Here is a 23,678-nt window from a genome sequence, read left to right on the forward strand (position 1 = left end):
TGGGAGTCAGCCATTGTAATGAGGGTTGAGTTTAGCCAGCCTGGACAAGGGTCAAGGGTCATTTGATTGTTGCTGTTTAAGCCTTTCACCCAAATGAAAGGAGGGTGTTGACATTCTTTTTGATCAATCCAGTTTCACTGATATAATAGCAGCATTCTGCTTTCAGGAATAGACAAGTTTCTCCTTTGTCTGCCATCAGAAGACCCAGGGCTCGAAGATTCTGTAATGAAACTTGAACAATAGATGTGATTTGCCTTTGTAGGGAAGTTAGGGTTGGCCAATGCCTCTACCACTTCCCGAAGTTGTTGTTCAAGCTTCTGAGTAGTGGTTACTGCATAACCAAGTCCTCCTGTCCCCAGTTCAGAGGCAGTGAGTGAGGAGGCAAGAGAGAGTCCAACAACTACTGTTAGAAAGACGGTCCATCTGTCCTGGAAAGAGAGATAGTAACAAGTCATATTAATTCAGCCTCACTGTACAGAGTTTATTGAGTGCCCAAGATGGAAGGAATATAAAAAGCAAAGGGCATGTTAGGCTTAGAATTTTTGTGAGGGTAACATTGCCACAGAAAAAGAACCCCAGCAGAACAAATGTTGGGAAAGTGATTTGAATGATTTGGTCACAGGGTGCTGAACCAGAGGCAATGTAGCAGCAGGGGAAATTCCTTGATGAGTTATCAAAAAGAGTGACTTCCTCAAAGGCTGGAGAGGGGGCTCTTAGGGTATGGTTGAGGTATTGAGAGGAAGATCAATGGAGATCCCAGTTAACGGAGTACGATGCAAACCTGTGCAGAGGAAGCAGTCTGAAATGTCATTAACTTTGGATAAACTGAGAAGCTGAAGGCCCTGACATATTAGGGCCATCCCTGAGAAAGGGTCAGCTTTAGGATGAGCAGCTGCATCCAGCTGGTGTTGGAGTTCCTTCTCTTGCTCCTGGATGGTTTTGTGAATTTGAGGGAACACTTGTATATAAGTTCTGCATATTCTGATAGAAGCTGAGTGGTGCTTGGAGAACCCCAAGAATAAAATTTACCAAAACACCAGAAGCCCATTTTGGGTCCCATGGTTTCCAAAGAATTAATTTGGTATATGCTTGTTTCTCATACCAAGGCTGATCTAGGAAGCATTTCTTGCATGAATTATAAGGGCACCCACCATAGGTGTCAGGTCAGCCCTTACCAGATTCCTCAGTTTGGTCTGATATGAAGCATAGCATTGCTGCACATAGGTGGGACAAGGGGGCTCAGTTGAATCCAGTAATGTTAAGGGTGACTGCCCTATTACAGCCAATGGAAGGACAATCACCCTGACCCATAAACTGAGAGCAGGTGGTGCCATCCGGGTGCCATGTCTCTTGGATGTAGAAGAACCATCTGTGGGTTGGGATAGAAGCTTGAGAGGAGTAACGATTACTAAAAGAAAAAGAGGGTCGGCAAGAAATCTTGAGTTTGGTGGACCCCAGAGTGCTGGAAGTCCAGGAGTGAACATTTGGAAGAGGAAATTTTTTTTAAGGCAGGAGACACAGTATCAGGGGGAGAGGCCCAAAAGCTTGTCCGCCATTGGGGTTGTAAGTATGTCTTTTCGGGTTCCCATCCATCGAGGTTCCAATGATTGAGGATGCAATTCCTGAAGTAAGAAGTGTCGCCCTGTAGAAGGGGGTCTGATTCAGTTTGTGGCTGTACTGGGATTGAGTCAATGGATGGCCCAGGAAGGCAACAGTCTGTGTGTTCCTTTAGAATTTTGTGTAGAAGTATGAGATAGGACAGGAAGGACACAAGGGGACAAGGAATGATTGGAAAGCAGGAGATTGGGCCAAGACAGCCTGAGTTCAATAGCAAGTCTGGTGAGATGGTCCTTGAGAATGCCGTTAGCCCTCTCAACCTTACCCAAGGATTGGGGTCAGTAAGGGATGTGGAGCCTCCAACTTATGTTGAGGTCTTTGGAGACTAGTTGAACCACCTGAGAAATGAAGGTCAGATGGTTATCTGACCAGATGGAGGCGGGAAGTCTGAACCTGGGAATGATCTGCATGATGAGGATGGAGGAGATGGTGTCAGCAGTTTCCCTGGAGGTAGGGAAGGCTTCTATCCAACTGTAAGAGAGTGCTCTCCCCCAAGTCACAAGCAGTTAGATCCTGTGCCAAGACTTACCCAAAGAGGTGGGGACTGTCCCTGAGGCCTTGGGGTAGGACTGTTCATGTCAGCTACTGAGGCCAAAAGGATGTAGCTTCTTCCCATATGAAGGCAAAGGGGTAATAAGAGTCAGGATGGAGAGGCACTGTAAAGAAGGCACCTTTAAGATCCAGGACAATATAGTGAGTGGTCAAAGGGGGAATATGCAAAAGAAGAGTGTGAGGGTTGGGAACCAATGGAAGGATGGGAATAACCGCCTCATTAATTAGGCAGAGGTCCTGGACTAAGTGATAGGCTCCGGAGGGTTTGCGTATGGGCAGTATGGGAGGGGGAGTGAGAAGGGATGGGGAGTCCCTGGGCAAGTAATCAGTCTATGATGGGTTTAAGTCCTTTCCTGTGGGTTTTGGAGATGGAAAGTTGGGGATGCAAAAGAAATTTAGTTTGAAGTTTCAGCTAGATACAGACTGGCTTGTGGTGGGAGGCTACGACTGACTTGGAGGTGACCCAGACCTGGGGATCCACTAGTTTAGTAGGTACTGTTGGGTTATTAGAGAGGTTGAGGATTAAAGGTAAAAGAAGATGGGTGGTAGTACTCTAGGGATGTAGTTGGAGTGTGGCTCCTAGTAGTTGGAGAATATCTCTTTCTGGAAAGGAACCGGACAGGCTGGAATGACCAGAGAAGAGTATGTGAAAGGGTGTCCCTCCAGGGCACAGGTCAGTTTAGCAGTTCTGTTTGGGAAGGAGGGTTGGCCGTCAATCCCCATCACCAAGACCTGGGAAGGAAACAGAGGCCCAGTGTGGGCAGGCAAGACAGAATAGGTTGCTCCCTTGTCCACAACAAAGGTTGTGGACTTACACACTACCTGCAGTGTTACCCTGGGCTTGGGGAGGGTGATAGGGATCCTCGAGTCCAGGCATCTTCAGTCTTCTGTGAACCCCAATAGTTCAAGAGAAGGGACAGCCTGACTAGTCATACTTACACATGGAGGTACCAAGGAAGGGCCAGCCATGGGGCAGTTGCTCTTCCAATCTCCTGTGTGCTTACTGGTGGGACACAGCCTGAAGTGGGGGGCCATGGGTTTGGGCATTGGCAAGCCCAGGGACCATTGCATCCACATTTGAAGCAAGGCTCTGGTGGAGAGGAATCCTGGTTCCCCTGTGAAGCTCTCGCTGGAGCCATAGGCCTCAGGGCCACCACCAAGACCTGGGTTTGGAGTGTTCCCTTTTTTTGCAATTGATCCTTCTTGGCTACTTCAGCCAACTCTTCCTGGGCATTATAGACTTTAGAGGCCATTTTCACCAGATCTCAGATAGGGGTCTGAAGGCCCTCCTCAGCTCCTTTGAGCCTTTTTTTAGTATCATTGTCTGATTGAGTAATGAAATGGGTTGCTAACACTTTAGCCCTGGAGGGAGACTCAGAATCCAGCTTAGTATATTTGGTGAGGGCCTCTGTAAGGCACTTGAGAAATAAGGCTGGATTCTCATCTGAATCTTGGGTGATTTGTCTCAGCTTATCAAATTTAACCAACATATTGAAACTATATGCATGCCTGTATAGGATATTGAACCATATGAGTGCAGTAACGGTGACCTCGTTTGTCATCTTGATAGTCCCACTTGGTTTCAGTTAGGGGAGTGGCTGCTTTACCTGTGGGGAGGGTCATATCTTTTAGATGAATTTGATCAGCATGATCTCATTTGGCCTTCTGGATGCTGGCTCAGTCATCCAGGGTCATCCAGGGTGGAGGAAAGAGTGACATAAAGTCATGCACGTAAAATCATAAGTCTGAGAGAGTTATCAGAGTCCATTAATATAATTAGAAGAGTCAGCAAAAAAGGACCCAAGGCGCTTTTGAATCTGGGAAAGATCTTGAAGTGAGAATGGGACATGTACTCGGACAATCCCTTTGCACCTGCCACTTCCCTGAGAGGGCAAAGGAGCTTTGGGTTACTGTTGAGAGGGCCTGTTGAGACTAGGTATTGGTACTGGCAGAAGAAGAGAGGAGTGAGTGGGAAGAGAAGGAAGGGTTGTATGAGTAGTAGAATTTGGTGGAGGAGCCATGGCTGCAGGAGAGTAGGAGGGACAGGAGGGGAAGAGGGACGAAGGGAGAGGTCCTGGAGTCGGGGAGGAGGAACTGTGGTAGCAGCAGGAGGTGGAGGGGTGCAGGTGTGGGAGGGGAGGGGGAAGACAGGAAGGTGGGGCTGAGAGCAGCTCCTGTGGATCTGAGAATGAGGAAGGAGATGTAGAACTATGGGAAAGGCGTTTGGGATTTTCCCTAGCAAGGAAAGCTTGAGCAGTAGAGCAGGCAGAGCAGAAGGGGGGACAGGAGTGAGCCTCAAAATGCCTGAATGTGCCTCCAGATATAAGGTGCTTCTGCCCACTTTCCTGTCCAGTGATGGAAATTGTCCAGTTTAGTGAGTATTTAAAAGCAAAAGTTCCTTCTGGGGGCCATTGTGACCCACTGTCTAAGTCACACTGGGGCCAGGCCACAGTGGAGTAAAGACGAGGGGTTTTCGGCTTAGGTCTTGAGTGAGTCCAAATTTGGTAAAAGCAACCCAAAGGAGATTTGGGGTCTAAGGGGGACTCGCTGTTTCCCATGACCTTCTGAAACCCTGGGGTGTGTAGGAACAGAAGAAGGTGTCCCAAATTCTGATTGCACTCATCCAAGGAACAGATAAGGTTGAGGTGACCCTGCAACCCACCAGGGGCCCAAAAGAATCGGAAGAGGTCACGCAAGGACTGGGAAGTCTCCACAGTTCCTGGGCCTTGAATGGAATGGGTGGAGGTCTATGGCACATACAGGACTTACTGATAGACCCCCCCCCCATACCCCGAGACAAAGGGACTGGTAGATCAGGGGAAACATGGGAACTTACCCCAATCCTGTAGGCCTGGATGAAGGGAGAGGGAAAGGAGCAGCTTAGGAATTTCCTGGTTCCTTTGAAGTAGGGAGAGTGGATCTCAATCCCTTAAGGGAGAGGCCAGAAAATCCCTCCTGGATTTCGGCACCAGATGTAAGTTCAGACAGCAGTGACCAAAGGAGGCAGATTGAAAAGGCTGCTGAAGGAGGCTTTATTGAGATTTTGCTCCCAAGTGAGACCCCCAGACCGAAGGCCGGGTAGAGAAGTGAGTGGGGCTGGACCTGTCTGAAATTTTTATGGGGCTTAGGGCAGGAAGAAGGCTTGGGACAGGAAAAGGGGGTTTTGGGGTCCATTGTCCTCCTGGGGTTGGTCAGGGAAGCTTGCTAAGAACCAGGATTGGTGAGGAGACCCCGCTGACAGACAGGTGGTTCTGTTGGTGCCTGATTGGTGGTTCTTACATGCACACAGGTTCTTAATCACCTCAAACCCACCTAACCCATATGAAAGTTAGCTAACACAAAATATTACATTTAAAACATGAGAAGAAAGGTGAGAGGTTTTAGCTTTTTTTGTAGAAAAGTAGCAAAATGCTTTTGTGTTTTACAATAATGACCTCTAAATAGATTAGGCACTCATTAACTTAAAAATACATTTAAATTGTATCCCACTGTAAAAAGGAACAAAATGCTTTACACATCTTACTGATAACAGGTCCGGTTGTAAAGAATTAAATGATATAAATAAATACCCAATTCAAGTTTTTTATCCTTATGAATCTAAAATTACCATACAACTTTAGTTTGGAGAACACCAGTTTGATATAATGTTCTTTTATACCCTCTATCTTAAAGACTTGTATACCTGGAAGATATGTACACACTTAATATACAAAGAAGAGAAATAGCACCATAATTCCATTGATGTTTTTATATTAACCAAGTTTAGCTTTTAAACAAAATTTAAACCTTGGAACAGTTGTTGTTTAACAGTTGTATAATCCTAAATTCCCTCACGATTATTTGTTCTAAAAAGTAAAACTTAATAAAAACAATGTTATTGGTAAATTAACAATTTAAGAAATCATTGTCATTTTAACAAGTAGATTAAACTTTCTTTTATATCATTACATTAATATTTGACCTTAGGAAAAACCTTCAATACCTTATGTTAGGTCCGTGGCAGCGACTTGGTGGCGACTTAGTGGCAACTTAGAACAAAGCAGCCCGCGCTGCTTTGAACATCAATCAGATGCCAGTGGAAATGCCTGTCAATCAGCCAGATCTCCTGACTAACGCCTGTCAATCAACAGGACCCCCTGGCCAATCCTGGAGTTCAGCCAACTCCCCTGACCAACTCCAAGGGGGCAAGGGATCCTAGAGACACCTTTTCCTGTCCCAAGCCCTTCCCTTCCTGCTGTAAGCCCCATAAAAGTCCAGTCCGGTCCAGCTTCCACTCGGTTTCTCCTCAGACCCTTCCCCTGTCCCCTCTGTGGGTCTGATTGAGTTCCGCCTGGGAGTGATATCTCAGTAAAGCCTGTTCAGTGGCCCTTTTAAATCTGCCGACTTTGGTTGCTGCCTGCCCAGCCTGATCTGACACCTTTCACTGATTCTTTGATATATATATATATATATATATATATATATATATATATATATATATATATATATATATATATATCTCCAATCTATACAGACTTTTTTATCACTTATTTTGATCCTCTTATTTATTTCATCAAACAAAGTCTTTTTTATCCAGAATCATTTTCTTTTCCTTCTACTAAATATGGTTCCATGCCTAAAACCTTCTAATTTCCCTTTCCCATCTGTTATTCTCTTTTTTATTCACTGTTTGAAACAATCCTTGTTAATTTCTAAATTTAGACAGATTATTCCATTTTAATGAGAAGAAATACTCTACGTAATTTAAAGTACTCTAATTGAAACACAGTTAAAACTTTTGGAACTCTTTGTATAGAGAATCACATTTGTTTACCATTTCATGAAATTATAATGTTCAAGTATTATACCTGTTGGGACTTTACATTTTCAGTAAACTTGTTTTCAGTGATAACAAAGCAATCTTAGCCCCTTTTTTTATTTATCAATGGAAGAAAACAACAAAAATTTTACCTAGTGGAATTTAAGGACTTAAGAGCACTTTATGTTATATTTAACAGTTAGCATCTTAATCTTATAAATTAATCAGATGTCTAATAACCACATTTATGAGTAATCCCATGTCAAATCTAATACACTTATTTTTATGAAGATATCAGACAAGCGTATTGAACAGTCTTAGCCATTTCTCCCTTGTTGAAGAAAAGTCCTAGAAACAATGGATATTAGACATTCTATAGACATCAAGAGTTAATAGTTCTTTGACCACCTGGAGAGACTTGTGAGGTAAATAATCCTAAAGACATCTTTACTTTCATCTGTTTACGCAATTGAGATTGAACCTTCTTAAATCATGTGAATTAAAGGATCCATTTCTATTAATTTATGAGCACTCATTGTATATCTGCCAATTTGGATATCATGTACATGATATATCGATGTGCACACATATAGACATACAAAATATAACACAGGTGTGCACACAGGACACAATTGCAAAGGCCTTGTAGCTTGCTGTAGGTAAATCTTCATTGCAATGTTACAGAAGTTTAAAAAGTTGAATAAAAATAGGACTGATCAGAAAAACATTAACCTGGGTGTATAGGATCCAAATCATGAGCTCCCAAAATATGGAACCTGAGGGAAAAAAAAAAAAACCAAAGGGTCCTAGAAATCATGACTACCTGGTAATTAGTAAGGTGCCTTACAATTTGCTTTTGGGTTTAGTATACTAAGAATTCAGGTAAAACACACTTTTACATTTGTTTTCTTTTTCCTAGGGCCTCAGATCAGTCTCCTACTGAGTCTGCAGGCCTCTTCCATTTACATTTCAATGTAAGTCTTGACATAAATCTGGAAGAAGCTGGGTAAAACTGCTGTTTCCTAACCCGCCTCCCAAACTCTCCTGCCTTCCTCAGGTAGAAGTCAGTTGGATAGAATCATGGAAAGTTGGATCCTATGATTGAGTTAGGTATTGGAATTCCTTACTGTACCCTGAGGGATTGGAGGGGAAGGACCCTAGCCTCCTTTCCACTGGGGAGAGGTCACTAAGGGAGAAAGGGACATGTACCTGGACAACTCCCTCTGACCCTGCTACTTATCAAAAGGGAAGCAAGGGTGCAGGCTGGGTAGAGGGCGCCAAGCAAGAAGGAGTAGCAGGTGGACAGAAAGTAGGTGAGGGAGGTCCCAGAGGGGTCAGAGCAGAAGGTGGAGAACGGTGGGAAGGGGGTCCATCAAGGGGGTCAAAGTCTGGGGTTTGAGGAGGGTCCTGAATCCCTCACAAGAGATTTGTTGGCAGTAGCATGGAGCAAACTGACAAGGCTGTCCTTCCTGGGACAGCAGCAACAAGCATGCTTAGGGGTTGTGTCCTGGGCTGGGGTGGGGTGAACCTTCTAGCAGGCACATTCGGAATGGAAGCCTGGAGTCCCTAGATAAAATGGCTCCTATATCGAAGCCTGGGAGGCCCTGAATAAAATGGCTCCCGACCTAAAATGGCAGATCTGATGCCAATAGTGATCTCATGCCAATACTTCTCAAAAGTAAAAATGAATAGAACTAGAGATGTAGTTCACTAGTAAAGTTCTCCTGGGTTCAAATCTCAGTCTGAAAAAAAAATTAAAAAAAAAAAAGAAGAAGAAGAAGAAGAAAGAAAGTAAGATGCGAGCAGATTGGGAGTATGAGGAGAGCTTGCTTTCGGCTTTTTCACTCATGGACGGCACCTTCTCACTGAGTCATTACATGGTATAAGGGGCAAATAATGCCTCCCATGACCATATTGAAGCCAGAATTAAAGACAGGCAGTCAATGTAGATAGGTAATAGGGTCGATGGAGAAGATGGAGGCCAGTTGGAGTCCAGGAAGTTGGAGACCACCCCTGGGAGACTAGAATGGTAATTGCCTCCTGAGCACTTTGACCACCAGGATTCCCTACATATACTGCCCCTCCTAGAAGGTGGTTCATGAAGCACCCCCTGAACAGACAGGGAGCTGCTAATTAAGGTCTCCTGGGATGCAGCTCCCTTCCGGCCCCAACACTCCACCTTGGCCTTTCCAGCCCACCTGCTTCTCACCTTTTGGTCATTCCACCAGCATCTCCTGGGCCTCATCAGGAAGGAAGAGATAAGGGGGAAGAGATCAGGAAAACAAAGAAAGTCTAAAATGTCTAAAAGGTGCAGGATGCTCTCACTTCTTGGGATACCAGGATACCACCAGCTGTTAGGGTCGGGCAAACGTCAGAGGAAAGGACCACCAAGAGACTATCTCATGCAAAAGCAAAGGGGTTTATAGGACCAGCATGCTGGGGCTCAGAGTTCTCCTGAGAGAAGCTGGAGCCCTGAGCACAGCTTAAGCAGAGTTTTTATGCAGTGTTTAAACAGGGAAGTTCATATGGCAGTTAGGGTGCGAGGGTGGGATTGTTACAAAATAACCATTACAGAATAATCATGCCTTTTGTCAGGGGGTGTTGGGTCAGGGTACATTTTGACATAAGTAACTGTTTTTAACATAAGTTTCGGGTTCCAGGAAAACAGAACTTAAACTTACAGAAAAGCAAAACTTAAACTTAACAGGAGAGCAAAACTTAAATTTAACCTTTACATTCCCCACTTCTTTTTCTGAGTACTTCTAATCTTAGAAGTGACAAGATTATTGAGGGGTATCACACTCTGTGTCTGCTAAAGGGACATACTGTTGTCTTATTACCATAAGTTTAACTTGTCCAATTTGAGCTTGAAGAAAGGAGACCACACGGTTGAGTAAACAGGGTCCCACAGTTAACAATAACATGAGGATTATTAAAGGACCAGCTAGGGCTGATAAGAGTGTAGTTAGCCAGGGGGATTGTGTGAACCAAGACTCAAACCATCCTTTTTGAGCCTCTCTCTCTCTCTCGTTGTCGCTCCTCAAGGCGTTTTCTTAATTTAGTCATTGATTCTTTGACTACCCCACTATGGTCAGCATAGAAGCAACATTTCTCCCTTAGGGCAGCACAGAGTCCCCCTTCCCTCATGAAGAGGAGGTCTAACCCTCGTCTATTTTGTAAAACAACTTTAGAGAGAGAGGTTAGGGACTCTTGTAAGGCTGTGATGGAGGTTTCTAATGTTTTTAAGTCCTGATTTATTGCTGCTTGTAATTGGGCCATTTGTTGAGACCCATGGACCAGGGCAGCAGTTCCTGTACCCACTCCTGTAGCAACTCCTATTTCTAATAATATGGCTAAAGTGAGGGACACAGGTTCCCGGCGGAATCGGGTGGTATATCCCCTTATTTGATCTTCAAATGTATTTGCGTCATGATAGAGCACTCTGGGAAATATTTGTACCATTACACAATAATTTACAGAGTTGTTAAATATCTGGGCTGAAATGCAAGGAGTTAACCCTGAGTCACATGCCCACCAGGTTCCTTTCCAGTGAGGCTCCAGGGATGACACCTGATGTCGTCTTATATAGACGAAGTCTCCCACTTGGTATTGGTGTGGGGTCCCTTCGTCTCCAGGTTGGCAGGAAGCAGCCAGCTGTTTCCACAGGTACTGCTGGGTTTTTTCAAGAGCTTTAAGTCTGTCAAGCAAGGGAGTATGGAAGGAATCATTAAGTCTCAAAGTTGGGGTTAGGTCTCTTATTGGAGGAGGGGTACCATAGAGAACTTCATAGGGGGTAAGATTACATAAAGAGACTGAGGGAGTATTTCTTGCACGAAACAGTGTATAAGGTAGGAGCATAGTCCAATCTTTTATGCCGGTCTCTAAGCTCAATTTTGTTAAGGTCTCTTTAATAGTCCTATTCATCCTTTCTACCTGTCCTGAGCTCTGGGGTCTATAAGCACAATGTAACTTCCAATTAATCCCCAGGGTCCTGGCCAATCCCTGACTTACCTGGGCCACGAACGCCGGTCCATTATTGGACCCTATTACCTTAGGCAGGCCAAATCTCGGGAAGATGTCCTCCAGGATCTTTTTGATTACCACTTGAGCTGTTTCTTTTTTCGTGGGGAAGGCTTCAACCCACCCTGAAAAAGTATCTACAAAAAACTAGAAGATACTTAAGTCCATACCTTGCTGGTTTAATTTCAGTAAAGTCTATTTCCCAGAATTGTCCTGGTCTGGTCCCTTGTAGGCACTTCCCTGTAGGAAGCTTGGAAGGGTAAGCATTAACCAATTGACAGACCCAGCAGGCTCTTATTACCCGTTTGGCTATTTCTTTTCGTTGTGTGCTGGTCAGCGGAAATTTCTGCTCTTGGTCCTTCAGGAATGCCTGTAGTTTTTTTGAACCAAGGTGAGTGAGTTGATGCACATCTTTAACATAGTGTAGGGCTTTTTGAAATTGCAGGCTAGGCCCGGTGGAGTCAAGGAGTTCAGTTTCAGTGTCCTCAGGTGTTAAATTGCCTGGGTACTCCAACACAGTTAAATCTCCTGACTGTTGTTCCCCTGGTGAGGAAAGTGTTAACATGGTTACTCTGGTCAGAGCTGCCAACTTAGCTTCCTCATCTGCCCTTCTGTTTCCGACCACCACTGGATCATTTCCCTTTTGGTGCCCTGGGCAGTGCACTATAGCTAGTTCTTTGGGGTTTTGCACTGCTGAGAGAAGGCTGAGAATCTCATCTTTGTTTTTTATTTCTTTTTTGGCTGAGGTTAATAGCCCCCTTTGCTGATAAATAGCCCCATGTATATGGGCGGTAGCAAACGCATATCGGCTATCAGTATATATGGTGGCCTTTTTGCCTGCTGCTAGTTCTAATGCCTTCGTAAGAGCGATCATCTCTGCCTTTTGTGCAGATGTCCCTTCCGGGAGACTAGAGGACCAGATGACTTTTGTCCTGCTAACTACTGCTGCCCCAGCTCGCCGCTTACCGTCCTGGAGGAAGCTGCTGCCGTCCGTAAACCACACGACCTCAGGATGGGGCAGTGGCTGATCCTTTAGATCCTGTCGTATACTGGTCTCTTCTGCCAGTATATGTTGACAGCCATGGATGACAGGCTCTGATGATTCTTCAGGTAGGAGTGTGGCTGGGTTAAGTGGGGCTGGGGGTCCTAGTGTTATTCTGTCTTTGTCAAGCAACAGGCTCTGATAGTGAGTTATTCTAGAGTTTGATAGCCATCTGTCTGGAGGCTGACGAATGATGTTCTCCAGGGCATGAGGGGCTATAATGGTTAGCTTCTGTCCCAGCGTTAATTTATCAGCATCTTTTATTAGAAGGGCCGCTGCTGCTATAGCTTTTAGGCAATGGGGCCACCCGCTAGCCACTGGATCTAGCCTTTTGGACAGGTAGGCTACAGGTCTCTTCCAGGGCCCTAAAGTCTGAGTGATCACTCCTTGGGCTATTTCTTTTTTTTTTTTCAATGTAAAGAGTAAAGGGCTTTTCTACATCCAGAAGTGCTAGAGCTGGAGCAGATAGCAGTGCCTTTTTAATATCATTAAAAGCTTGCTGATGTTTGGGGGTCCATTGGAATTGGGTGTTTGCCTTCAACAGTGGGTACAAAGGAGCGGCTAGGGATGCAAACCCAGGAATCCATAATCTACAAAAGCCAGCAGTCCCGAGAGACTCTCTAAGTTGCCTCCTATTAGATGGGGGCGGTATCTGCACAACAGTCTGTTTTCTGGGCCCTGTGAGCCATCTTTTGCCATCTCTAAGGGAATAGCCCAGGAAAATAACTTCTTGCTGGCAGATTTTAGCCTTTTTGGCAGAAGCTCTATATCCAAGCCGAGCAAGCTCGGATAATAGTGCTCGTGTTTCAGACTCACAGTTTTCCTTGGTGTCAGCTGCCAGCAGCAGGTCATCCACATATTGAAGCAGGGTGACTCCTGGGTGTGTAGTCCTGAAGTTATTGAGGTCCCTGTGGAGGGCTTCATCAAAGAGAGTGGGGGAGTTTTTGAACCCCTGTGGGAGTCTAGTCCAGGTTAGTTGGCCAGATGTTCCTGTTTCTGGATCCACCCACTCGAAAGCAAACAGTAGCTGGCTATCTTTATGTAAAGGCAAACAAAAGAAGGCATCTTTTAAGTCCAGGACAGTATACCATTTTCGTTCAGAATTTAGAGTACTAAGCAGATTATATGGATTAGGTACTGTGGGGTGAATGTCCTGTACTCTGTTGTTGACTTCCCTTAAGTCCTGCACAGGATGATAGTCTCCTCTAGGTTTCTTTACTGGCAGTAGGGGAGTGTTCTAGGCCAATTGGCAGGGCCTTAGGACCCCTAGAGCCAAGTATTTTTGAATATGAGGCCTTATTCCATTTTTAGCTTTTTTGTTTAGAGGATATTGTTTAATATTGATTGGGGAGGCAGAGGTTTTTAATTTCACTACTATCGGAGGCTGTTTGACTGCTAAACCTAGTCCAGCAGTTTCTTCCCAGGCATCGGGGTAATTTATTATCCATTTTGGGGGTAGCTTGCCCATTTTATCAGTCTTAGAGGGCACGAAGAGTTGATGTTCATCATCTACTGACATAGTTAAAGCTGTGACTATGGGAGTCTTTACTGAAGGGTTCAGAAACTCCACTTGGGGACCATCAGGGTTAAAGGTTATTTTGGCCCGGAGTTTGGTGAGCAGATCTCTGCCCATCAATGGGGTTGGACATTCTGGGATTACCAAGAAAGAGTGATGAATTTTACCCTTCCCCAAGTCCATAGTCCTCTTAGTTGTCTAAGCCCGATATTTACTGCCATTAGCCCCTTGAACTAGTGACCTCTTGTTTGATAAGGGGCCCAATGGAGTTTTAAGGGCTGAGTATATTGCTCCTGTGTCCAGTTCGAAGTTTACTGGGGTCCCCTCCACTTCAAAAGTTACCCTGAGCTCGGGGAGGGGGTCCGAGCCCTGACTCCCCTAATCATCTTCCAGGGTTAGGATGGCTGGCTGGCGTGACTGTTTCCTTTTAGGGCATTCTCTGGTCTAGTGTCCCTTTTCCTTACAGTAAGCACATTGGTCTGAAGCCAAGGGCAATTTTTGGCGTGGGCCCAGGTACCCTTTTCTGTCTCCTTGCTTTTTAACTTCTAGTCTGTCTGCTGCTGTGACCAGGACCTTTGCCAACATCTTAGTCTGTCTTTTATTCCTTTCATCTTCCTTCTTTTCCCTTTCTTTCTCCCTTCTTTGTTCTTTTTCTTCCTCTGTCTCCCTTTTATAATACACTTTCTCAGCCTCTCTGACTAAATCTCTTAAAGTCATATCTTGTAGTCCATCTAAACGTTGTAGCTTTTTTTTTAATATCTAGGGCAGCTTGCCCGATGAAGGCCATTGCAACAGATGCCTTTTGGTCCTCTGCCTGAGGATCAAAAGGAGTATATCTCCTATATGCTTCCATGATTTTCTCTAGAAACATTGAGGGTGACTCATTAGGCCCTTGGATAATCTCTCTTACCTTGGCCAGATTAGTTGGCCATCTGGCGGCCGCTCGGAGACCCGCTATTAGAGTCTGGCGATAAGTGGACAGATGCTCCCTACCTTCGAGGGTGTTGGGATCCCAGTTGGGTCTGTTCAGGGGAAAGGCAGCTTCAATTAGATTGGGAAGTTGGGTTGGTCGTCCATCTGGTCCAAGAATATTTTTCCTGGCTTCCAGGAGGATCCTCTCTCGTTCCTCAGTTGTGAAGAGGGTCCCTAGAAGCTGTTGGCAATCATCCCAAGTAGGCTGGTGTGAAAACATCAGTGACTCTATTAAACCTGTGAGTCGGGTGGGATCTTTAGAAAAAGGGGGATTAATATTTTTCCAGTTATATAGATCAGAAGAGGAAAAGGGCCAATATTGGTAAACTTGTATTTCTCCCCCTTGTCCATCATCAATCATTGGCCCGTAGGGGCGGAGGGGGAGCATTACTGGAGCATCAAGATTCTTAATTATTCGCTGTCAGCGGGTTCCCCCTGCTGGCCCAATTTCCTCCAATGGAGGAGGAGTTGGGCTTACAGCAAGGGAGCCATCTGGAGCAGTTTCCTCTACCGAAGGGATCGGATCTGCTTCAGGGGAATTGTCTATAGGACGTTGGGAGCTGAGGGGCAAGGGATATGGGGGTGGAGGAGGGGAATCTAGTAATTCAGGGAGGATGGAGGGAAGAGGGGGAGGAAGAGGAGAAGGAGCGGAGGGTTTGAGGGACAGAATGGTGGGGGTAGAGGTGGAGGCAGGTACAAGAAAAGGTTTCACCCATGAAGGGGGAGATTCACAGAGGTTCTGCCAAGTGAGAATATATGGCTGTTGATCTGGATGACCATGTGGCCCCAGCTGGAAAACAATATTTCTGACTTTTCGGATTAGAGGGAGGTGGAAGGATCCTTCTGGGGGCCATCCGACTCCAAGAGTGGGCCATTCTGATGTACAGAGAGTCTGCCAGGTCCGGCGTTTCACTGAAAAAGAGAGATTCTGGGCCCTTGAGTGGACTTTAGGCCAATGATCAAGGGTCAAAGACAGGGGAGTTGAGTTACCTTGTCCCATAATGAGGGATATGCAAACAGTGAAAGTAATGACACAGACAACAAAGACAAACAATAGACGTCCACCACAAGTTTGAAATAGAAACCAAAACTGAGTAGCTGGCAGAACCTGACGGGCTGGCAACAGAGTCACTGAGTCTGAATCATTGGCAAAATACACCTGAGCTGAGGGCTTTTCTGTCCCTCGCATCGGGGGCACTTCCGTCCCTCGATTTCCCGAGTCCACCAAGGCGTCCCCTGGGGATGTAGCCTGTGGCTTCTGGACACGTCTGTCCACCACCGTCGGGGAGAACTTACGCTCTCCGCCAACAGCCACCTTGCCAAGCCCTAAAATTAAAAGTCCTGAGCGATCACAACGAAGAAAACAAAAAGGAGGTGCCTTACTTACCCCGAGAAATGTCTGTTGGGGTCTTTCGTCTGCCACTGACGAATCCCGGACGAGCCCCCAAATGTTAGGGTCGGGCAAACGTCGGAGGAAAGGACCACCAAGAGACTGTCTCATGCAAAAGCAAAGGGGTTTATTGGACCAGCATGCTGGGGCTCAGAGTTCTCCTGAGAGAAGCTGGAGCCCTGAGCACAGCTTAAGCAGAGTTTTTAATGCAGTGTTTAAACAGGGAAGTTCATATGGCGGTTAGGATGCGAGGGTGGGATTGTTACAAAATAACCATTACAGAATAATCATGCCTTTTGTCAGGGGGTGTTGGGTCAGGGTACATTTTGACATAAATAACTGTTTTTAACATAAGTTTCGGGTTCCAGGAAAACAGAACTTAAACTTACAGAAAAGCAAAACTTAAACTTAACAGGAGAGCAAAACTTAAATTTAACCTTTACACAGCTATGGCCCCTTTCTTTCTCCAGGAAAAGCCTTTATTAAAAAAACTCTTTTAAATTCTTGCCTTGGAACTTCTATAATGTTCAGAGTTGAACAAGTGAGGAAGAAGAACTCATCAAGACAACCCAGTGATATCTTATTCATACCCTTAGGACCATAACTCTTTTTCTTTTGGTACCTGGAGTTCAAATCAGGAACACTCAACCACTGAGCCACATCCACAGTCCATTTTGTATGTATGTATGTATGTATTTTAGATACAGTGTCTACCTGAGTTGCTTAGCACCTCAAAATTGCTAAGGATGGCTTTGAATTCCTCATTCTCCATTCTCCTGTCTCAGCCCCCAGAGTCCCTGGGATTACAGGCATGCACCACCACTCCCAGCTAGGACCTTAACCCTTAATATCATCACACTGGAGACTAGGTTTCAATGTGTGAATTCGGTGGACATAAGTTCCCAGACCCTAAACCTACCACCCAAATCTCAGCCACCAAGACTGCAAACTACTAGAAAATGTCTCTGCTTATTTAAAACAACCCACTCACCAATCTATTTCCATCCCCACACTTGTGAGGAGCAGGACTGGCTTTCTCCATTGATTCTAAAGCCTGGGCCAGCTGGGTATGTCCAGGAGAGCCAGGTGGGGTCCTCAGGATCCTGTCTCCTGAAGGTGGCTCTTATTCTCTGTGAATCTGCAGACACTGTGATCCCCACACTGACATGATTATAACACACCTGAGAAGATGTTTCTCTGTGTGGTGTGTCCTGGAAGAGGCCTTGGAGGCTCAGGAGGTCCTGAGAAGAGATTCTTGTCCCTCATCCCTGAGAACCTCTCTATCTAGTAAGGTGTCCTTCTGCCTTGCAGAATTCCCCCTACAGTCTCCTGACCATCCCCCACTCACTATAACATCCACATCAGTGATTTTTCTTCTCCCTTCATTGCTGTCCCTAAATTTCTCTGGCCCCTCATATGAAAACCCTCTCATCTTTTCTCATTGTACAAAGTTAGCAAATAATGATCATTGTGCCTCTGGGTCCCCTCAAATCTTTTTCTATTAGACATTAAGAGGCTGATTTCTCATCCCAAAGACCTTGGGAGTCCCCCAATTCCAAACCTCTGACTGACATGCCCTCCTTGGGTACAAGTTACCCAAGGGGAGATGACCCCCTCGTTTCCATTCATTATATTTAAGCCCAATCAAAGACTTCATGAATTTGGGGCAAAAATGACAATTCCATTTGGCCATTTGGGCCACCAGTGCACAGACAAGGTTAACATTAAGCCAGAAGGGACCCAGCACATAAAGGACTTTCCTTTTGGTGAAGAATGATAGGTGCAACCTTATAGCATTTAATGAGTTCCTGCAAGGAAGCTTCCATCTTTCAATTCTGCAGAAGCACACTGTATTACCCAAAGTGTTTCCCACAATATTTTTTAGATACTTAATAGATTTTTAAAATTCTTCAGTGTGGAGCATGTGTGTGTGTGTGTGTGTGTGTGTGTACAGTGTTAGGGACCACACCTACCTCCTTGGCCTGCTAGGCAAGCACTATACCACTGAGCTACATCCATTCACAACCCAGTGTGGAATAACTTATATGCAATTAAATTAATCTACTGAGTGTACAATTTACTCACTCTGAGGTAATATGTAAGATAAGCAAACACCACCACCACAAGCTTTACCAGTTTCTTTCACTTCCTAAACTTCCTCATGCCCCTTTGTAGTCCTTCTTTGCCCTGAATCCTGCTCTAAGGCAGTCACCTAATTGCTTGGGTTCCTCTAGTTGGCCTTGCCCCAAATATGATGCACATGGACACTTTTAGGAATGGCTCTGTCATTTCACATACTACTTTTGAGATGCAAGCAGATCTCAGATTCCTTTTCCTGGGGAGTGGCATTCCTTGTAGGGACACACCACACTTTATCCACTGACCAATTAATATACATCTGAGTGTCTTCCATTTTTTGACCAATTCTAATAAAGCTCTTAGGAACATTGTCATAAATTATTTATATGGACCCAAGCTGTCATTTCTCTTGAGGAAAGATGGGAGAGGAGAATTGCTGAATCACATGGCAAGTGTGTGTGGAATGTTTAAGGGAAATAACAAATTTACTCCACAAAGACTCTGTCACTTTGCATCTCTACCAGCCATTTACAAGGGTATCAGTTGCTCCATCCTCTTCAACACTTGGTCTGATGGTCTTAGATCAAATTGTATTTAAACCATGTGTTGGGGGATCTCACTGCAGATGTTTGTTTTGACTTTTAGACTCTGCCTCCATCTTCCATCCTCTCTCTCTCTCTCTCTCTCTCTCTCTCTCTCATCTCTATATATGTATAAGGTATAATATATACAAACACATACACAGATACGCTCCTGACACTCTTCATCATTTCTCATTATTACTATTACCTTGGTCATTGTCAAAGCCAAGGCCTGTGTAAGATGGTGCCATAAATGGCAGAGCCCCTGGGGACCTTCACCCTAGCAGACTCCAGATTAGGAAGAAGCACTTGTTGTCCAGTTGACACAAAGGAGCTCATAATAGGACTGAGCTGGGAGGAGCCCAGAGCCCAGCTGAGAGCTAAGTGAGGAGAATCAGAGCAGAGAAAGCATCTGCCCAGGCTGGAGCTGGGCGATGGCTTGGAGCAGAGTACACTGGAAGGGGAACTGAATCCACAGCAGCCTTGCTGATTGGGTGGAGGTCAAGGAGAAGCAGTGCTCTCAGCATGATGGCTACTCACTTGTGGATAAAGCTGATTATTCCCCAATGTGGCTGAGAAGGAAACAATATTGAGGTGTGAGAGCCTATGGTGGGGTGGGGGTAGGCTAGCCAAGGATGGTTTGCAGGGGAATCTCTAGGCTGTCTGAAGTTGAGCCCCACACCCCTTCATCAGGGAAGTCAGGTTGAGCAGATCCTCCTAACCAGACGGGCTTCCATTCACCCATGCAGGGCTCAGGATCTTTCAGAATCTCCCAGAGGCATCTAATCCCTAGGAGTTCCCTGGACAGGCAGGCACTTATTTCGCACCTTTCCAGTGGATAATGACTGTAAATTGGACCTTGGTTTTATGTGGATGGGGTATCTACAGAAATGCCTTCACAAGAAGGGTCAGACTAAGAAGGGTGGAGCCCTCCTAGGATCTCAGAACATGGTCTATAAGAGATTAGGAACTATTGAAGGGCACCCAATCAACTATGAAGGTCACAGTCACATCTCCCTGCCACTGTGTAAGCAGTTCCCCACACTCCAGCAAGGTCACCTGTATTTCTCCATCTCTGGAAATCTTCATTCTGCAACCCCCAGAGAAGCCCTCCAGGTTCCTCAAGTTACATCCAGCTCTCTGCTTCCTGCTCTCCTCCCCGACACCCTCATAGGCCTGGGTCAGCAAGGACAGGGAATTAGTGACTCCAGGTGTGAGGAGAGGGGTCCTGGGATCTCAGAAGGCTGCAGAGGCTGTGCAGTACCTTCGGAGGTGGCCAAGGGAAGAAGAGGGGTAGGGCCCTGCCCACAGCACACTGGCTCCATAACCTCTGAGAGTTCAGAGTGACTCTCCTGCAGCACACCCCTTGCAGGGCACCACCCATTTCCCCGCCTCCTCACTGTCAGATCCAAATTCCACCTGGCAGAATGCTGCTCTGCATTTCCAGGTGAAGCCCAGGAATACAGAAGCATCCCTGGGAGCCGACCATGTGCCTGCATCGACTTCCTGTCTGGCTCCTCATCGTGGCCTATGGGCTCCTGATGCTCCTCATCCAGGGCCAAGGTGAGGCTGCCATGGGGAGGGTGGTAGAGACCAGGTTGGATCTGCCAAAGTGCACAGAGACAGAGCCTGAGCCTGGAGGGAAGGCACCAGGGCGGGGGAGTTGGTAGAGAAGACAGATGAAGGGGATGAGGGGCTGGAGGGTGAGCCAGAGAGGGTCAGAGCTGCCTGAGGACACCCCCATGGAGGAGTGAGCTAGTGTGAGGGGTTCTGAGGAGCACAGTATGGGCAAGTGATAAGCCTCTTGGCAAAGGAACAGGGATAGAGGACCTTCCCCTCCTGTGTGTGTCTGTGGCTGTAGCTACTACTCACCCTTGGATAATAACAACAGCAATATAAGAGCTTGATGGTTACATTTGGCTCCGAGTGTTTTGATCCCTTGGCCAGAGAAGTGCTGGCACCTTCCCTAGGCTCCACAGGCAAGGATACTGGCCCTGGGCATTACAGTAGCCCGTGGTACCACTTCTTAATGCTGATCTGAGTGCCTGCTGGGTTCCCTTCACTGGCAAACCCAAGTTGGCATGCCTTGGATTGTGTTCTGGAACAAAGGTGAAGTGCCCTGTACCTGCTAGAAGTCTCTAGGCCCTTATCAGAAGGTGCTGGTAAGAGAGTACCATGCCCAGGGAGTGTCAGCAGCCCTGATCCCTCCCACGCAAAAGGCTCCTATTGTGGGTGTTGTACATAGTCCCAACTTTCCCAGTCTAATCTGCACAGAGGAATCCATGGTCCCTTGTCCCCTTTGGATCACCACTGATAGGCTTCCTCTCTTACCTGGGGCTGAGAGAACGAGAATTTTTTCAGCAGAAAGATTTTTCTAGCTTCACTGAAAGATTGTATTTTTTAATATTTATTTTTTTAGTTATAAGCATACACAATGTCTTTATTTTATATTTATGTTGTTCTGAGGATAGAACCCATTGCCTCAGGCATGTCAGGCGAGCACTCTACCTCTGAGCCACAACCCCAGCCCCTCCCCTGAAATATTCTATTTTCAACAATCTTTTTCTTGAACTCACATACAAAAAAAAAAAAAACACCTGAGTCCTGAGAGGGTATAGATTTGTGTCCTACAGTCTTCTACCCACCAAGTCCTGGCTCCTCCACAGGCCCATCTAGGTCTTAAATAGGGTCCAGGTGTTACGCACTACTCATCTTTGTCTCTCACCTAAATTGTCACAAAACCATCTTTTCTGGTGTGACCATTTCCTCATCAGGACACAAGGAAACTTCACACCCCTACATACATACATGGATGAGATTCATGCAGGGCTTCTTCTCAAGGAAGCTGCGACATTATGTCATCAGGATTAATTAGCAGGCTTTGCCCTTTGTAATTACAAATATCAGGCATTAGTGGCCAGTCACCACAAAGAGTTACATGGACCAAGATCCCTCTGGCAAGGCATTGTGTGGAGACAGCATGTTGGTAGGGAGAGGAGTGTCTTTGGACTTGGAGGGATGCTGCCCAATTTCCTTCTCTGTTCCTGTGAGTGGCTGCTGCCCTGGCCTGTCCTATACCAGGGAGTATCAAACATGCAGATCCTAGGGGATCTGGTGGGAGAGAGGAGGAGGTTTGGAGTTTTTAACTTTTTCTTATGGAAATCAGCTCAGATCTACCACATTCTGGAGTGAAATCTTGAGCCTAGGGGAAGGAAGGCTCCAGTGATGTGGGAGCTGTGGAGATGACAACAATAGCAGGAGAACTGTGGACCTGACTGCCAACTTCCTACACCCTGAAGCACAGAGAGGACTGGGACAGCCAGAGAGCTGCACAGCACCCAAGAGCAGGCCATTCTTGGATAGAGAGAAGATTTAAACCCAGCATGCCGAACAACAACCTTTACCAAATATCATGACTTGGACAAGCCAGATATATCTAGCTTGACTTTTCAATGGCTCCTTGCCTTGATCTCCAAGCCCAGGCAGGACAAGATTTGTATGGTCTGAACTCATAGCTCCCATTGGTCCATGTTTCCACACGTCTGTTTTTCCTTACATGAATGATGCTTCTTTATGTCATTTCTTGTCTTCTCTAGCATGAGACCCTTGAGGATGGGAAACTTTAGTTCCATTCCCACAGTCCTCCTAGTGCATGACATGACCTGGCACAGTGAGTGCAGTGGACACTCTTGCCCCATCAGCCCAAAAGACATTCTGCTGGCAGTTGCTAGGGCTGAAGGATGGTGGCAAGGCACAGGGGTTTGGTGAGCCTGGAGGGATACTGTGAGCTGGTCGAGTGATAGTGGTGGTGGGGATAGGCACAGTAGGGGCAGAAAAATTTAGAAGTGAATGTTGACAGATCAGGCTCCCTCCACAAGGCTGAGCTGAGGAGGGCCAACCAGGCCCAGTGCTGTAGGTCAGCAGCTGATTGATGAGACCTGAGCCTGAAGTGCATCTCTGCCCACAGGCCAGGACTCAGTCAGCCCCATCCGGACCACACACACCGGGCAGGTGAGGGGCAGCCTCGTCCGTGTGAAGGGCACCGATGTGGGGGTCCACACCTTCCTGGGAATTCCCTTTGCCAAGCCACCTCTAGGACCACTGCGCTTTGCAGCCCCTGAACCCCCTGAAGCTTGGAGTGGTGTGAGGGATGGGACCTCCCACCCGGCCATGTAAGTTCTCCTGGGGTCTGGGAAACCTCAGGGATGGAGTGAGGGTGGGTAATCTGAGCCCTGGGCCAGGCTGCAGTGGCTCCTTCATCTACACTATACTGCAAGGCCTGGGGCTGTAGGTCAGTGCTAATGTGTTTTTTGCAAACTAATGCACCATCTTTGAAACCCAGGTACGAAATGAACAAATATACAAAAACGTATGCCTCTACATTGGGGTAATTCCCACACTCATTCTTCCAATGCAGAAGTAACTTTGCCAGGCCCCTGCCTCAGAGTGTGGAACCCAAAAGGCATTAGCTCCAGGTGCTGAACACAGAGCAGAAAATAATGTCCCTGGATTTAGCTTATTTCAGGGGTTCTCTCCCACCAGGGGAGATGATTCTGGGAGAGGGTCGGCGTGGCTCTCTGAACATATAAAAGACCTTGACTCCAGCAGTTGATGCTGCAGATCCCTGAGGAAGGCAACAGTGGTGGCTCCTTGGGGACCCCATCCACAGGGCCAAGGGAAAGGGGCATGTGCTTACAGCTCGAGAGTCAGTGGAGGGGTGAGGTTTTCTGAGAGTCTCAAATTGGGCTGTGGGATGCCCCATTACCCTTCTGTGAGAACTAACCTCCATCCACTCAGGCACCACCTGTGTGGGGACACCTATGCTCTTCCAGGCCTGAATGGGGACAGGGATAAGTGGTGATTGTCAACAAGGCAGCCAGTGTTTCCCACACAGGGCCCTAGAATCAGGATTGCCCAGCCGCAGAAGGAGTTGGAATCAAGTGCTCAACAATCTTGAGGCCTCCCTGGGGGTCGGGAATCCATCCCTGCTTCCCCGAGCCTGTGGCCTGGAAACCAGTAGGAAATGACTTGAAAGAAGGATCATGTGAGGCCAGGCATCAGTTAAGGCAGGGAGTGAGGTTGTCTGGGATGGAGTCAGGACCTGAGGTCTG

The 23,678-nt window shown here is 46.4% G+C and overlaps 2 protein-coding genes across 6 annotated transcripts in view; one reads left to right on the forward strand and one right to left on the reverse strand.

Annotated features, from left to right (window-relative positions):
- Nucleotides 1-13,662, reverse strand: LOC124086518 (uncharacterized). The gene is made up of 5 exons (XM_058575911.1): nt 13,579-13,662; nt 11,954-12,464; nt 11,289-11,530; nt 10,979-11,134; nt 1-10,664 (listed from the first exon to the last, which is right to left on the reverse strand). Exons 1-5 carry the CDS (start codon nt 13,660-13,662, stop codon nt 10,659-10,661), a joined length of 999 nt encoding a protein of 332 aa, XP_058431894.1. The 3' UTR covers nt 1-10,658.
- The window catches only part of LOC124086511 (cocaine esterase), an 18,474-nt gene continuing 5,292 nt past the window's right edge, over nt 10,497-23,678 (forward strand). For 2 of the 5 annotated variants that reach the window (XM_046434801.2, XM_046434804.2), the window contains exons 1-3: nt 11,962-12,097; nt 20,015-20,130; nt 22,535-22,739. In XM_046434801.2, the coding sequence (XP_046290757.1) occupies nt 20,055-20,130; nt 22,535-22,739 (281 nt within the window). In that variant the 5' untranslated portion in view covers nt 11,962-12,097; nt 20,015-20,054. Of the gene's footprint in view, nt 10,634-11,957; nt 12,098-19,993; nt 20,131-22,534; nt 22,740-23,678 lie in introns of those variants that run through there. The other 3 variants (XM_058576050.1, XM_046434802.2, XM_046434803.2) reach the window with 3 other exon arrangements.

This window comes from Marmota monax, unplaced genomic scaffold, assembly GCF_021218885.2.
Source record: "Marmota monax isolate L192 unplaced genomic scaffold, Marmota_monax_Labrador192_F-V1.1 WCK01_AAM20220418_F8-fsc00024, whole genome shotgun sequence".
In the NCBI taxonomy this organism is placed as follows: domain Eukaryota; kingdom Metazoa; phylum Chordata; class Mammalia; order Rodentia; family Sciuridae; genus Marmota; species Marmota monax.